Source organism: Agelaius phoeniceus, chromosome 5 (genome assembly GCF_051311805.1).
Source record: "Agelaius phoeniceus isolate bAgePho1 chromosome 5, bAgePho1.hap1, whole genome shotgun sequence".
Lineage (NCBI taxonomy): Eukaryota > Metazoa > Chordata > Aves > Passeriformes > Icteridae > Agelaius > Agelaius phoeniceus.
Window position 1 is genome coordinate 59,932,501 of NC_135269.1, and position 17,598 is coordinate 59,950,098.

Here is a 17,598-nt window from a genome sequence, read left to right on the forward strand (position 1 = left end):
TTCTAATAAAAACTCTCTATATTTTACAGTTAATTTAGAATATTGCTTCCTTTTAACCTATTATTTCCCATAATGGGTTAGATGCTAAATTTAACTAATTAAGTTAATCAATTCAAAATTCCTTCTTGAGCAATTTAAACTGTTAGTGGTTTTCCTCATGTCACCACTTACCACTGCAGGGCTGCGGGTGATATTTGTACATTTTTGTGCAAGTGCTTGCAGAAATATCTTTATAAAGGAGAATCAGTTCTGTAGGGCCTTCCTACAGCTTGCTGGCTTTACTGTGGAGGTGGCTCTGGCACTGTTCTCTCTCTAAGCTCTGACTTGCAGTGTCTTTAAGGCTGGGGAACATGGTGGAAATTTCTGCCCTGAACTGATTGAGCACCTGGATAGGCATGTGTTTACTTTTATATGGTTAACAAATACACAGAACTGAGACTTTTCTTTGACAGCTTCTCTGTCACGATCAGATTTGTGAACTGTTCAGTCTTACTTCTACTGCCTTGAGTATTGATGCAGCAATGCAATAATTTAGGGATTATTCACATTGTAGAAGTCCTGAGAGCCCTGGAGATGAATTGCCTGTAGATTGTGTGTCACTATGATGTATTTCTCTCTTATTATACAGGACTGTACAAAGCCTGATAAAAAGATCTTGGAAGGTCAATGAGATGATTATTTGAGTTATCCCATAATTTCATTCATTTCACATGAAAAGGATGAAACTGCAGCCAAGGGATTTAGGTTTCCCTCAGTCTGCTGCCCTAGAGCTGTACAGACATTACTTTTTGAAGCTCCCTAATAAGTTTGGCCCGTTTGCATCTGTTTCCTTCCCTTTTTAGCAACCTCTACTGTCTCTCACACCGTTTCCCTGACTGTGATAGAAGTTGGTTTTTTTCTTTGCTGAGAGCTGGTGGTTGTTTGTGTGATGAATGAACCTGCCCTCTTTTCAGGAGCACTGTCCTTGTTGAGAGAGAGGAAACAGCTTGTGGAACCACAAAAGACAGTCTGTAGCTGCCCAGCATAAGTGGATCAGTGTTTCCTAGTAGCAACTGCAAAAAAAATTTTTTTCTAAATCTTCCTTAGTTCTTGTCCTCTCTGGGGTGATGTTAAAGAATGCAGGTGTCCTGTGTACACCAAGAAAAACTGTTCTGTTGCAAACAGAAGTTTCTGACAGTTCAGTCTTGGCCCTTGCTCTTCTCTTGGTGAGGTTATAACAAATGTTCTTCACTTTGTCCACTGAACGTGAAGAAGTGGAATCCATTCCAGAAAAGCAGCTTTCTCAAGCTGTGCCTGTGCACAGGGCTCTGGGCCTTGCCACACTCCCCATTTCCCAACACAGTGAGCAGAAGCTGCATTTTGTTACTGATAAGAAGGTGGTAAGTTTCATGTAGTGTGTTGCCCAAACCAGGCATGTCTGTAGCTGGCAATTAGATGTTCATGATTTCGCTGGAGCAGCCATAAATGCTTCAGCCAGGAGAAGTAGTTTCCTGTTTGTTCAGTATTTTCTGTTTCTCAGGGAAACAATATTATTTTGTTGTTCAGTCAATGGCAGAGACTTCCACTCTTTCTTCTTATAACTCCTTATGTTGATTTTTATCTGTATATGTTTTCCTAATAACTGACTTTGCCATAATCAGTCCTACAAGTCTTAGTCGGGCCACTTACTGTCAAGTACCAATCTGGACCACTTTGGATTTTTTAAGTGTTTCCCTTAAAACAGTCCTTGCTTGGTAACTTTCAGAACATATTCCATAGCCTTACAATTGTCTTCAGGACTTTTCATTTGAAGGCATATTTATTAGTCCATATTGTCTCCCTAGTTTGTTTTTTTCAATTTGCATTGAAGGTTTTAGGTGGGTCATTCAGGAAACTGTAATAGGAACATCTTACACTCAAACCCCAGGAGCAACTAGCTCCTTTAGTTCATGAACATGTGTTTTCATCTATTAAGTAGAAAAAAATAGTTATTATATTGAGTCACACACTGCTATTTTTGTGTTTCTGTTGTGTTGTAAATGCCAAAGGAACTACAACTGCCTATAACATATTTCAGTTCTTTTCTAGATTTCACAAATAAAAAACTATGCCAGCAGGTTTTTCCAAGCTCCCTTTTTTGTATGACTCTGCTAATAGGTTAATAATATAACCACTGAATGTTTGCATAAGCATTTTTAAGTCTAGATAGCAGAATACATAAAACTGCTAGAAATTGTGCTATCTGGAGGCGAGTTGCTGTCCAACATAAGCTACTTCTCCTTACTTTTCTTATTCCAGCTGTTCTTCTTGCTGTGATGCTGTCATAGCATTGTAACACAGCTGTGAATCACTGTCTTCCTCTTAGCTCCCATTTGTTTGTTTAAAAGAATTTTTACATCCTCTGATTAAATGTCATATTTGAGTACAGGATGTTTATTGTATCTGAATGTAACACCACTGTATAGTTAAAATAGGATTTGGCAAATAGTTTGTATTCCCCTACCAAACAAAGGCAAACTCGTCTGCCAATTATACCATAATTTGTCATGGTCTGTGAAGGTAATGGTAAAGGGTTTTGATGGCATAAACTAAAAAGTGTATGTCCATAGTTTTGTTACAATTCTTAATGCAAACCCTAAAATTATATTCACATAACCTAAGGGAAGTGATGCTATCTGTGGTATAGAAATAGTAAATTATTAATGAAATGAAATATACAGATACAGCATATTAAATATTAATGCCCTTTTAATGTTAATCATGAGTAGAACTCGTGTAAATGCCTTTTCTCATAATCTCTGCAAACTTTAAATTCCATCTCTCCCTTCACATGGGAAAATAAAAACTAACATGCATGTTATTTTTATAAAGATTTAGATAAATTTTATTTTTAAAATGCCACCAGTAATCAGCCATGGGTTGTTTTCTAGAGTTTTTAAGTATGTCAGAGAGATGTTGTTTAAAGCACTTGTGATACCATTTGTGTCTTAGCCCAGCTCTGGAGCCAGAGCTGCAAATGCTGTGTTTTATGGCCTCAGAGGCAGGCAGAGTCAGAGAGGGAACTGAAGTCACAGGGAATTGGCTTAGTCCTTTGTTTGGGCCACTCCACTGTAAGCAGACTAATTTCCATGAAGTCTTTGGCTGAAATCCTGCTCTAAATGGTTTTAAACATGCAAGGACAAAAAAATACATAACTCTATGAGTGATGCACATAGTACTGTTATGGGATGCTGGGGTTGGGGTCACTGGTTCAGGTTTAACCTGATTAAACCAAATTCTAACAGGCAAAAATTATAAGGTACTCTGGTTAAAACTTCTATAATAATGTATTTTTTTCTCATTTCCCATTCTCGCACTTAACAGAAAGAGAATTTGACCCAAATAAGCACTGTGGAGTACTGGATCCTGAAACAAAGAAACCTTGCACAAGATCACTCACCTGCAAGGTATTTTTCTTAGAAGATAAAATATCAGATGCTTTGTTATAGTTTAAATCCTACCACAGTAGTTTGAGAGGTCATACCTGCTCCTGTCTTACAGACAATGGGTATGGTATTCAGGCGCTGTCTTCAGGTAATTCTTTTGTGTAATTCTGTTTCTTTGAATCAGAGCATCTGCATTATTCCACTGATATTTCTAAAAAGATTTTTTTCATGTCATTTTATTATGCAAAAAGCATTAACGTTTCATGTAGAAGCCCAAGTGTTATTTTAAATGCTTCTTTTTTGGTTCATGTGTGCAACAATGTTAAAGTATAGTCAGTTTTCAGTAAAAAAAAATTACCATATTTTTGTATAATAAATTACTTGGAGGCTGCCCTTGTGATAGTAATAACTCCTGCATCAAAAGTAGCTGCAATGTGAGACATTTCTAATGAACATTTGTATGTGTATGTGCTGCCTGTCAGTAGAGATCATCAGCAAAATTTGCTTTAAAATCTATTCATGTTTTTCAATCCAATGAAATCAGTTTTTCATTGTAAGTTAAAAGCTACAATGATTTTCTTAATATCTTTAAATTACTGCAATTCTATTTTCCATCTTGAAAAAGGTAAGTCGATAGTGTCTATTATATAGATAAATTGTTGCAAAAAGTAATTTTAGCCTTGATGTTGGCATTTCTTAAGAATGACTTTATAAGTTATCAAAGATAATGTGGAATAGCAGCTTTATTTCCATAACTGTGGCTAAAGTTATTTGAAGTAGATTTTATCTTTTAGAGTAGTGGTGTATCAGAAGTATAGAGGACTCATAAACAATGTCATGCACACACAAATGCTTTTTAACCACCCTATTTTTAGACTCATTCACTTAATCATCGACGAGCAGTTCCAGGCCGTAAAAAACAGTTTGACATCCTTCTAGCTGAACACAAAGCTCGATCCAGGGAAAAAGAAGTTTCAAAAGACAAAGAGCATCCACCATCTGCAAGGGAAAGCTATCAGAGCCAGCCCACACCAGCACAAGACTCTCTGTCAGGATCCTTAGTGAACTCTGGGCAAGAATCTAAAGTAACATCTCCTGCAAAATCTAGACCACCAAATTCTGTACTTCCAAGGTAAGCAGTTCTCCTGTGTGGAATGTTGCGTTCTCAAGGTGCTGCAAGAAATTTCTTAGATGTTCATACAGCTCATTTTAGAAGTATTTAATGTTTCTTTAGGCTATTACACAATAAAACATACTAATATAAGAATTTCTGCTAGCTTATGTTAACTGAACTCTGTCCATGGTAGCCTGTGATCTAACTGGGAATGAAGAAAGGAGTAGTATCCACCCTTGGCTCAGAATCTCAGACTAACTGCATTTTTTTGCTAAAATGGTAATTAGGAAAGATTATATTCAAGTCATTTGGTCACAATTGAGAAGAAAAGTCTGTTTACATGAATCAGTGTAGGTATTGGTGGTAAAATTATGTACATTTATATAGAATTTTTCTCCAGAAATACTTTTCCAATTACGGTGTAATTTTGTGTTGATTTAAAGCTATTGATATCAAACTATCCATAGCATGTCTTCCCTTGTTTTGAAGATTTTTAGAAAGGACAAAAACATTCTTCAGAAGGACAATGAAAACTTCTGAAGGCATCCTTTTGCAAAAAACAATGTGAGATATTTGATCTACTGAATTCTAATCATCCTCTGGAAAACTTCCCGTATATTTTGTTTATTTGTGGGACTTTTTGGTACTAATTTTGGCTGGAGTGCATCGAGCTAAATTAGTTGGCTTTTTTCATCTTTATATTTTTTTCATCATTCATTTCTTTGCCAAAACCTTGGTCAGGACTGGGTGCTCATTTTGTGACTGTCCTAATTCCATAGTCCTTATGAAGTATCAAAGAGATATCTGCTATCTCAGACAGGTATTTGCTATCTCAGACAGCTGTTTCCAGTGTTTTCTGTGTGGCCACCAAGCCTGAATGTAGTTTCATTCCTGCGGTGGCAGAGATGTGCCTTGCAGTGTTTGAGCGAAAAGACAATGAAAGAATACCCACGGATGAATTGCTGCTTCTCTGCCTAATTCTTGTAAAAGCAGTGACCTTACACGGAGAGCAGCACAGACAGACAGATAGAAAGGGGGTTTAGTAGGTGTTACAGTCCAAGTAGAAAAACTGGAGTTTTGATTTCATAAACTTCCATGGCAATTCCAAGAGAGTCAGCTGCAGAAACTGCAGAGGTAGCAGTACTCGAGGAGGAGGAGGAGGAGGATTTTAGGAGTCAGACATTGTGTTTGTAGTCTGTATTTCTGTTTCTGCTGCAGTGCCTCTGTTGGGCTGTCCTGCCTGTTTCAGAGCAGCCATGGAAGCCTTGTGGCCTCTCTGTGTTGGCCAGCGAGCCTGGGGCTCTGCTGCTGCTCAGGGGCTGCTCTGTCCTGAGACCAGGAACTCATTGAGGCTGAAGATATCTACAGATTTTGCCCAGTGTGGACATCTCCTCCAGCCTCAGAGTTCTCAATACATACTTGGTTATACAGACTGTAATTGAGAAGCTTTTCCACCCCCACTTCTAATCTAATCTGTTTTTAAACTGCTTTTGAAAGGCAAGGCACCATCATACCCTGTGGTGCAAAGACATTCCTACTTTGTTTTATTGCATTTTAGACAAAGTTAAAGAAAACCTACATGCTGTGAGGAGCTCTCCCAGTTATTGCACTCACTAATCTACCTGTAGAGGGGGTCAGCTAAACACTCTTATATTTAGTACACTGATTTTAGTAGGATTTTTGTAATTGGACCCTTGGGATTAATCAAGTGGCAGAGTCATGGTTCAGTGTAAAAAGATTTTTTTATACCTGATTTTTATTTGTGTTTTAAATATACTTTGTCTCTCTCAAGATCTGAAATCCAACTTCATGGCAAATTTAAAATTTCAAGCAATAGAAGGGTGTTTCTGTTTGCATGAACTTGGTGACAACCTGTCATGGCTTGATGCTGGTGCAATGCCAGTGCCCCCATGAAAATATATTCTCCTGGTGTCTGCTGTGAGATGTGACCAGGAATAGAGCAAAGCAGGCTCCAATTTAGGAATAAAGAAAAGCTTTATTAACCTACAACTATATATAAAAAGGAACACACACAGAACTCAGAATGAAATCTTCCAAAAACATTCCTCCTCCCCCCACCAAATTTCCAGTACATCACAGTAGTACAAAACCTTGGATTCTCAATTCAGTTACCACCCCTCAAATCACCAACTCTCAGTCCATCATCACCCTTTAGATAATCAATTCTCAGTTCATCAAGAAGAGAGAAGTCCCTCTTGTGCCATAGGCTTCCCCTGGAAACACAGTTGAGACCTCTTGTGTTTCCCCCGGGAGTTCTCTGCTTTTAACCCCCTGTGTTCTCAGAGGCATATCCATGTCCTCAGTGGCCACACCAGGCGCCAATATTCAAATCTGAGCACCCATTGGTTTGACCACAGCATCCCAAAAAACCTCACTTCCTTTTCAAACCAGGACACAACCCCTGAGTGTATTTCTAACAAGATGAAATGTCAGCTATTCAGTGTCTTTTACTGTCCTTGTTTACATTGATCATTTCTGGCATCATTTGCTTTGATGCTTGATGCCAGCAGGTATGTTTATAGAGCCTTTGAGCACTGATGATTTAAATGTATATTCTCCTACTAGACCTTCATCTGCAAATAGCATAAACAGCACCAGTTCTTCAAACCACAGTGGGTACGTACCAGAACTGCCACTGCCTTCCATGGGAGGAGACATCACAAGCAGATTGTCCAGTGATGAAGGAGAAGCGGATGGAGCTGAAGAATCTGAGAAATTAGACTGTCACTTTTCTGGACACCATCCCAGACCTCTTGGGGTATGTGTCAGTCTCTGGCATGCCTTGCCATTGTTCTTGCATAATTAGGGAGAGGAGAACAAATATGTAATTTAATAAGAAGGTAAGGAATGAAGACCTTACATGCTGAAAAGTGTTCTAAAGAGAAAAAATACATTTAACAGAAAAGGGTAAGGATGGGATAAGGTAGGAGGAGACCACTGCTCGGTACACATGATACATTGATGTGGGACAAGATGGGCAGCAGAAAATCAGAATTTCTATTTTTAGATTGTCCTCTCAGTAGACCTCAAATTGGGTGTAGTTCTGCTAAACTGAGGAAAGTTGCATTGCTTTAAATGTGACATGAGCAGATATTCTCTTGGTTGCAGTTCCTACAAAACTGTACCTGGCAGTTGGTGGCAAAAGGCTGGTACAGTGCTCCATTGATTTCTGTAGTCTGGTTTAAAGCAGTAATTAAATGTCAATTAAGTGAGTGTATGTGGACTTAGAAGCTATTGCTTCATTTATCTCAAAATGGAAAGGCTCTGGTGGTGGCTCAAGTATGTGTTTGAGCAGCTGGTTTTGTCTTTCTCCTGTGTTAGTGAGAAATTTCATTGTAAGTAGTAAAAGCTGCTTTGTGGTATTATCTCTGCAGTGTGAATTTGTTTACACTGTTCAAACCAAGAAGCAGTGGGAGAACTCTTGAAATTCTTAGAAGCTGTTTCTCATAAAAATTGAGCCAAGGAATACACTTACGTGTTTTCCATATGATATGCAGAATAAAACAAACATTGTGATAACTGGTAGCATTGCTTGTATTCCCTAGAGCAAAGGAGAACTTGTTACTGTCAGACACCAGAAAAAAGCATGACCCAAACATTAAATGACTGTCAGACAAAATCCTGTATTTGGTTCTTACAGAGAAAATGTGAATTACTGTAGTCCACATAATACTATGATATGCAGAAACCTCCTGTTTCCTTGCTACTCTTGTATGCTACTTTGGTATTGCTGACTGCTTCTCTATGAATTAAAAACTAAAGGTTCACTGCATGAATGCCCACACAATTCAAAAAATAATCTAAGTGCAGCCAGTTCTTGTGCATGCCTCAGCAGTGAGGCATGGCTGTCAACAGCCATTTTGGTTTAGGATCCTAGTTCTGTTTCAAGGCAAACCCACTGACTCATCTGTTCTCTGAGATCTTAGCATCTCTCAGCTGAAGCAGTTACTGGTAGTGAAACTAGTTCTTGGTCTGTATCAGTGTGAAGTCAGAAAAGATAATGTAAATCACCTCCAAATCATGCTAAATTGCTGAATTTTGTATTAAAAAAGACTATTTTCCTTACTAAGTCCCTCTCCTGGCCAGGTGGTAATAATTAAACAGGGGGAAAGTCAATAGCTATTCAAATTGCCTCTTGTTGGTACTTGATGTTAGTGGTAGCTCACTGGGAGCTGAGGCTAGCTTGTCAACTTAGATGGTGGTTTTAATTAACCTGTTTAACCTTGTCATGAAACAGACTTAAAATGAACAGTTGCAGTCTCCACTTGCTGTCCATTAAGCTGACAAGTACTTTGAATGGATGCTCTTCTACCACATCAGTGCTTCTGCTGTCAGCCAGAATTGCTGTGACTGGGTCCCTTGTATGATGGAGAGTTGTCTTGTTTTTTGAGGATGGTTTGTAACAGGTTTCTCTCCTACAAGCAGTCATTGCATCATTTAGATCAGTAAGACTGAGCTGAAACAAGAGCAGATTCCTGATTGTAACATTTGAGTGTAGTAGGACTTTTCAGGAAATTCTCCAGAGGAAGGGGTGCAAGTACTCCTGAGCTCTGCAGAATTCTCTAAATACTACTCCTCCAGCTGATTTTCATGCACTGTGAAGAGTGTATCTCATGTTCTGTTGTAGCACAGATGCCACGGATGATAATTTACTTTTTTACTGAAATGTCAGGGGTTTGTTTATTAAGTAGATACTAAATGCTCCTATTGCACTTTTTTTTCTCTTCAGTTATATTTTTATTGCTGTCATACAATTATGAGATTTAAGACACCCAGAAGAGTGTAACTTGTCTTTCTGAGGCAGTAAGAATTTTTTCTCTGAAACTACCTGAACAGTTACATTCTTTCTCTGGCACGGATTCATTAATGAACTATGAAATATACTTTACACTAAGCTGAAATACTATGCCCATATTTCATAATTCTTAAAAAAACTATGCTGTAGATCATGAAAACCATTTTTTAAAAGAAGTTTTATATGCATGATACAAATTACAACGGTGTTCCTTGATCAGTAAATAAATATTTCATGCTGTAGAAATACATTTGTATAAGCAAGATTGAAATACCTTTTCTTTCAGTTCTGTTCATATGGCAGTCGCCTCATGGGAAGAGGGTACTATGTCTTTGACAGAAGATGGGACCATTTCCGATTCGCACTGAACTCCATGGTAGAAAAACACTTGAACTCACAGATGTGGAAGTAAGTGGGATTTTTATGCTTGGTGGGTAATTTGCATTTTTTATTCTGCAAGACTTCTAAATTAGGCACTCCATGGCCAGTGTTTGTAAAATTACCTCTTAATTAATTACCTCTTAATTACCTCTATTAAGGTATAGCAGTAACCTGTATACAAATCTTCTCTGTTAAGAAATATACAGTCCAACAGAACAATCTCCTAGTCTGATGTAAGTTTCTGCCAGATTGAAGACTCTTTCTAGTCCCTAAGAATGAAGATTTTTGCTTAGGATTTTATGCCTTTATCATCCCCCTCTATCACCCATTCAGGCTTTGCTGTGCATGACACAGGAGTTGTAAGATAAGGAACTTGGTGCACATCTGTCTGTCTGTAAGATGGAATATGATAGGTTTTTAATTCATAGTGCCCTTGCTGCCTCTGGGATCTTAAAATTCTGATTATTACTCACTGTTGAAGCACCTCTCTATCATATATGCAGGTTCCAAGCACTATAGGTTTTACTACACAGAGCCATTGAAATAGACTGCACTTCTAAAACAGATGTTAGTTCTTTAAAAAAAAAAGTAATTAAAAGTTAATGGAATGTACAGATAGGATTGATTTTTTGGGGATATTCTGCTGCAGAATATGCATTCTTCTTCAATGTAATGATGCTAAAGTGCAGTGTTTCATGTCACTGTTTATTATCAGGACTGTGTTATATTCTTTGGATGCCAGCCATTAGATAAACAAAGTTTGATTTTTATTTAAATATATATTTTTAAGCACTACAGCTTGGCTTGTCTGACTAACCTGGTAACTTAATGATAATGGTGCCATTGTGCTAGGAGTTTGGAAATGCTTGGTTCTGCCATAAAAGAGCCAATTTCATGTCTTTTCAGGGATTGATCATGCTCAATCTGTTTTGTAAATTCATAAACTAGTGTCTGTCACCTTCCACAAATAAAAATTTTCGTTTCGTTATATAGGAATATTAATATTTTTTACATATTGGCTTTGTTTGTCAGGAGAAAAGATGCTTGAGCATCTGAAAAAACATATACCACCACTAGTACAAACTAGTACAGAAAAAAAATCCTCTATAGTAGTTATTTGAAACCAGAAGTAAACAGGCCTTATCCTGCTCCCACTAAATCTGATTTTAAAAGTTTTCCCAAATTTTAGCTATTTATGTAATCTCTAATACTTCAATGAACTCCAGCCATACTCACTTGTCTGTGTAACACAGGAAGCTGACAGTGCTTTACCCCAGTATTCCTCCTCTGGGCTGACCTTTCCCTGTGCTCCCCAGGCAGAGCTGGATGTGAGGCTGCTGTTCCATAGCTCTGCAGCTGTGGCCAGAGGTGCAGGGATGCAGGGCCGTGTTCTCAGAACTAACATTAACAAAGTACTTTTATCTTTACTTCTCAAAGTACTTTGCAGATGTGGGTAGGAATTGTTGGCCCTTCTTTAAAAGGAACCTGAAGGACAGCTCTGATAAGCAGCTGTGTTTGCATTGCAAGTGGCAGGCAGTAGGACTTCCTCACTTCTGACAGCATGGACCTGTGTAATCCCTTATGGAACTGTGCCATAAACTGTGTTCTGTCCAACAGTGTCCAGAGCAGGAATACCTGGAGAGAGCACTTGTAATTGGGATTTGATTTATGATAAGACAGCACACTCAGGGCTGCTGTTTTATTGTACTTCTGTGAGGGCAAGAGTAAGCCTTTAAAAATGGGAAAGGTGTCACTAGTGAGGATAACAAGGGCAGAGTTATGGGGCTGTACAGCTTCTTAGAAAAGAGAAATAGGATTAAACTGTGAATTAAATATAAGTCTAAATAATGGGAAAAGATCACATAATAGTTTTCCAAGAGACATTATGAAGGTCTGGTTCTTCAGTAACACCACATTAGATAAAATAATAGGTGATGGCTGAATGGAAAGGAATTTGAATACATCCTACTGATTTCACAGGTAATACTATTGTACTTTCTTCTCAAAAGAATATTCAGCTGTTTATAAAGCTTATCAAGCTCTGTTTAATATTTTGTCAATTTTTCAATATTAGTGAAAATTAATCAATAATTTGCCTGTTTAATCCCACCTAACCAGCTCTCAAATGAGCTGTTGGGAATAGCACTGCATTTGGAAAGGGGTGATCTTTCCTCTTTGTGCTCAATGATTAAGTGCTTCACAACCCCCCAGACTGGCTCATTTACTACCTTAATGAAATCTAACCTATGAGTTTAGGTTGATATTGAAACTGTTCCACAATCTGAAATTTGAAGCAAAAGATATGTAATTAATGAAACTTAGTGACTAGAATATGTATAGGTGCCACTGTCAGGCATTTTATTTGCATTTTTTTAACTGTTTGGTAAAATAAGAGGAGGATAAAGGAAATGAAATTTGTAATGCTGTGTTTAAATTGTAATACTGTGCACTTAATTGCTGTATGTGATTAATAGAATAGATTAGGAATCAAAATTATAACGAACTAGGTTTGCCTTTTTGAATAAGTTAAAGGAAATTATTTCCTATCTGCATTTTTTGGATGGAATTTTTTATGTATCTCCTTTTTTTTTTTCCTTTTCTGTTTAGGAAAATCCCTCCTGCAGCAGACAGTCCCATGCCTTCTCCAGCAGCACATGTCTCCACTCCTTTTCCAGCATCAGTCTTACAGCCCTTCAGCAACCCCAGTGCAGTGTATATTCCTTCAACACCTATCAGTTCAAGGATCACTTCTTCCTACATAATGACATCAGCCATGTTATCAAATGCAGCCTTTGTGACAACGGCAGAGACGAATTCCATTATGTCACACACCACAGCTTTTCCTCATGTGGCTGCAAGCCTAAGTATCATGGACTCAACTTTTAAGGCACCATCAGCTGTGTCACCAGTGCCAGCAGTCATCCCTTCCCCATCCCACAAGCCATCCAAAACAAAAACCAGCAAATCCTCAAAAGTGAAAGACCTGTCATCTCGGAGTGATGAGTCTTCAAGTAACAAAAAGAAAAAGCCGCAGTCGTCGTCTTCGTCGTCGTCCTCATCCTCATTATCTTTGCAGACATCTTCCTCATCTTCATTTTCAGGGTCCCACAAAAAGAACTGTGTCCTGAACCCCAGTTCAACGTTGAACTCCTATCAGGCGACATCCTCCTATAACAGTGTGTCTGTGCACAATACCAATAATGGAACAAGCCCACTCAGTGCCAAATCGGAGCCCTCAGGACGGACTTCACTGTCAAGTAGTTCAACAGACTCAGTGAAACACATGAGCATGGTAGTGAGCAGTATTGACACTTCTAATCTGTCTGTATCTTCTCTGGTGCACCACTCAGGGGACCACTCCCTGGGAGCACATAATGCAGTGTCTTCTCTACCCCTTTCTTTTGACAAATCAGAAGGAAAAAAACGTAAAAACTCTAGTTCTAGTAGCAAAGCCTGTAAAATCACTAAAATGCCTGGTATGAATAGTGTTCATAGAAAGAGCACTGCCAACCTTATTTCTGCGGTGCCAGATCCTACAAGCAGCTCCATCTCTCGGCAGGTAAGGGACTCTTCCAGTTATTTCTTTGCAGATCATGTCTGACTTCCTTGAAATATTTCATCCATTCTGAAAAGAAAATACCACATTTGCTTCAGATGGGTTTTCATCACACAACTTACTTTCTAGGTTAATACAGAAACATATTTGTATTTGGTTTGTACCAGTCATAGAAAGATGTTTTGAGAGTTAAAAAAATTTTATATATACATACATACATACATATGTGTATGTGTATATATATATATATATATATGTATATATATAAATACTTTCTCAAAATATTTTTATGAGATTTTTTTATTCAATTATTAAAGTACCTATTTGTATCTCTGAAAGTAAAAATGAATGTCCAGAATTGATAAAAAATTTTTAGAAAAAAAAATTTTTCTTAATTCTCATCTCTCTGAAATAAATTGTGTTATTGAAAACAGGAAGATGAGAGTCAGAATTTCTGTTTATTTCTTTTCCCAAACTTGTTGCTGGTTAATTTCCTAATGCTATGCTAGTCTCTTCATATCTCTTCTGTAAAACACATCTACCTTTCTCCTGGAGAGAGTCTGAGGTGTTCCCTGTTTGAAACTGGAAAAATTAAGAAATTAAGTTCTTAACTGGATGACCTTTAGAGGATATTTGGTTACTTTTTCAGTGTACCTGTGTTCACAGAATATTGAAGTCAGTGCAGCAGATAAGGTTACACATGCTTCCTTCATTGATAGCAGCAGAGCTTTGGCTCCTCTCTCAGTGGTGCTATACAAGAACAAAAGTGTATGTGAAGTAAGATCTGCTGGGAAAGCTGCCAATATGATCTTTATAATGATCTACTCTTTCATTCTGCTACTGTGTCCAGTGCTGTGCAGTGCACACAAAACAATGCTTGGCCCTGGCATCTGGAAGACAAGGCCATAGAAAATAGGATACCTCAGAGAAACCAGAGAAGGTAGCTTAGGAAATTTTGGTTTGGTTTGGTTTTTTTTTGTTTCTGAAACTCTCATTTCCTAAGGATATTGCACATTTAAAAAAAAAAAAAGTGGAATTTTGAAAAGAAGATGGTAAGGGCAAAGCAATCCATAAGTAATGTGGCAGAAATGGGAGAGGAGAAAGGGAATAAATGAATACTAAAGCTGCTGTAGGAGGCAGAATGAATGTCTCAAAGAATGGCCTAGAGGTATATTTTCTCTTTCCTACTTCCAGCAGAGGTGCAACAGAGATTACTTGTTTGGCTTTTTAAAAAGGGAAGTGGCATTGTCTATTGTAAGCCTCTTAAATGTGTCCTGCAATCAGAACTGATCTTCAAGTAACTGAAGTCAGCTGTAAATTCTTCCTTCTGTTACTCAGTCTGAATTTTGAAACATGTGTCCCCAAAAAGATTAAATTGCCCTGAGGCTTAAGATGTCAAATGGAAAGAAAAAGTAAGTACAAATTGGTGCTTTGGTGCAAACATGGGTGATAGGAAATTAATTGTATCATCTTTTCCCAGGACACAGACCGTGCCTGTAGCTAGCACAGGGTGAGGAAATCTTACAGAGATTCTGAGTTCAAATCCTGAGCTCCCTCGGGATCAAATCTGTTCCTGTGTGTCATTCCTGTTTCAATTTGTGATGTGTTTCATCATGTTGCACAGCAATAGAAGTAAATAAACCACAAGAAATCAATCAGAGGTCTTTGCTGAATATTTGTGAAAATGTAATTCTGGCTAGTATTTTTTTCTTAAGTAAGAGCTTAAATACTTGTAATGAGTGTTACAATATACAGATATTTAAACATGTTAAAACATTATATTTAATATGATACAGCTATTAAAACATGTTACCTCCTCAAAAATAGGAGGTAAAATGGAGTTAATTGTATTTCAGAAATCTAGCTGGCAGCTAATTGTCTTTGTGACAAGGATACTCTATGCAATACAAAATAAATTGAATTTGAACCCATTTAAGCATATGGGTCAAATATTACATACTCTACATGTGTATATTGAAGCTCTGGAGAATACAATACCTAAATTCCCTTTTAAGCTGTGCTGTTTGACTTGATGTGTTCTAGAAATACATTAAAAATCCCACCCAAAAAAAATGGTGTGGCTTAAAATCTTGCTCCTGTTCCTTCATGTAATAGGGGAAATTGAAGATATTAAGAACACAGCAACAGTTGATAGGCTCAGGTATATTTTCTTATTTAATTCAACTCTAGACTGGATAGATGGTAACTGGAAATGTTAATTCATTAAGTTTTGAAGTACGCTTTATTTTTAAAGGACACTGGCAAAAAAAAAAAAAAAATTGAGTTTTGGCCTCCCACATATACTTTTGAAATTATGTTTCCCATCATTAAAGACCCAAGACATCTGGGAAACTTTCTCTCTTTTCAGAGTGCTGTACCTGTTCAGCCTGTGTGGCTATTTCTCCATTTAAAAGGAGGACATGTATTTATTATGGAGGGGTTTATGAATGCTGTTATGGTGTATGCAGAGAAGAAAGATTTGCAGATGTGTCCCAGTGTTCTGAATGACCAGGAAAGATAAAAGGTTGTGTGTCTTTAGTCAAGATTTGTAGCTGAAGAATGTTATCCTCTAGAGAACAGCTGAGACAGGCAAAATAAGCTGAAGGGAGCAGGACAGGCAAAGACCCATCCTTTTGATCTTCATGCACCATGGGAGCACCTTCAAAAGTAGCTGTAAATAAAAACTTTAAACGTTTATTCTGGACAGAGTGTGAACAGAGAACACTGTTTCAAACTATCTCTGTGTGAGAAAGGGCAGGTCTGGAGAGGAGGAGAGAAGCTACCTTTCACTGTGAACCTGAAATGGCAGAATAACAAACCATGCTGCAGAAGGGAAGGAGAAAGCTGCTCTTGTGCAGGCCTTGCCAGCCCATGCCACAGCCCCAACAAGTCAGTAAGAAACTGCCTGCTGCATTTCTCAGGGTTTAGGAGCCAGGTCCTTGCTACCTCTCCATCAAAGGATTAAAATGATGTTACTTGAAGTCAGTGACTTTGTAAACAACTATTCACACTGCAGTCATCTGCCATTTACAGACAGGTGTCCATGGTTAAATTTTATCAGTTTTGTAACCCCTGAGGAACTGCTCCTGTGACTCAACAGCTGTGTCCCTTCTTGTATCACAACAGAAATATCTACACCATGTTTACAGGTCATTGTACAAAAACCTATAACAGGCTGCTCTTGCAGAGTGCTGTGAACTCACAAACATTGAAACAAGCTGATGGAATATTTGCAGCATTATAACAAAGTACTTTTAAAATGTATGTATGTATGTGTACTACAGTTTACACTCATTCCCAAAGAAATTCTCTGATGCAGTAAATGGATACAAATGCAAATTTGAACCTCTGGAGTTTCATTTTTGTGATTAATGTTTGCTTTATTGAGTAATGATATATGGGAAAAAATGGAATAATTTAGGGCATGCTTTGGTGCTTGGTCACTTGGTTTGAGCTCCCCAGGAGTGGGGAAGGTCTCCTGGGGAGGATCCCATGACTTGGAGCAGCTGCCCTGAGTGACTCCAGTAACTAGAGAAACCAGTATTTCAGTCTAGAGAGGTGGGGGGTTACAGCTTATATTCCTTCAGCTAGTGTTTTCTATGTTATTTTCTGACCTGTAACAGTATTTATGTGCCTTTTAAGACTATTAAATTATACAGGCTCTGAGAGATAATGATGATTCTATCTGAAGTGTATCTTTTGCAATAGCAAAATACCTGTGTTCCAAATGCAACACGATTAGTACCACGTTACACAGGGAAGGGAAGGCCATCACCAGCATCTGAATTCAACTGATAAATGTGCCTCTCAATACTGCTCAATTAATGTTTTTCAGATTGGAAAAAATAGCAGTGTAGCTTTGTCACAATCCAGTCCTTCGAGTACATCAAACCCAGTACACAACAGACAAGTAAGTTGCTTTTAAAAAAGTGTACTTAAGTAGTCTGTAAGCAGTTTTGAAACATTTTATGCTATAAAACCTTCAAATTTTATGCTATAAAACCTTCAAATACAATTTCTTTATGAATCCAGTTCTTTATAGAAGCTGCCTTTTGGTGAGCTAATACTAGATTTCTCCTCTCATATAATTTTTTTCCAGCTATTTTCCCTTCCAAGAATTATGAATTACCCTTTTTTTAGTTGTTTTTCACCACCTGTATTACAGCCCAGGTTGGCTCATGTGCTGCTCACTGGCTGTTGCTTTGGTGATAGAGGCTCAGCAGCAGCAGATCTCTGCTGTTTTTTCTATCCCACTTCTCCTGCTGAGCAAGATGGCACAGCACAGTCCCCAGACTGGCACAGGAGGGACAGCATTTAAAAATAGGCC

At 38.0% G+C, this 17,598-nt stretch overlaps 1 protein-coding gene across 6 annotated transcripts in view; it reads left to right on the top strand.

Annotated features, from left to right (window-relative positions):
* The window catches only part of ATXN7L1 (ataxin 7 like 1), a 110,987-nt gene that overhangs the window by 88,005 nt on the left and 5,384 nt on the right, over nucleotides 1–17,598 (top strand). For all 6 annotated transcript variants that reach the window (XM_054631008.2, XM_054631007.2, XM_054631010.2 and 3 more), the window contains 6 exons: nucleotides 3,343–3,425; nucleotides 4,280–4,536; nucleotides 7,105–7,297; nucleotides 9,621–9,742; nucleotides 12,323–13,274; nucleotides 17,107–17,181. In XM_054631008.2, coding sequence (XP_054486983.2) covers nucleotides 3,343–3,425; nucleotides 4,280–4,536; nucleotides 7,105–7,297; nucleotides 9,621–9,742; nucleotides 12,323–13,274; nucleotides 17,107–17,181 — 1,682 coding nt within the window. The remainder of the gene's footprint in view (nucleotides 1–3,342; nucleotides 3,426–4,279; nucleotides 4,537–7,104; nucleotides 7,298–9,620; nucleotides 9,743–12,322; nucleotides 13,275–17,106; nucleotides 17,182–17,598) is intronic.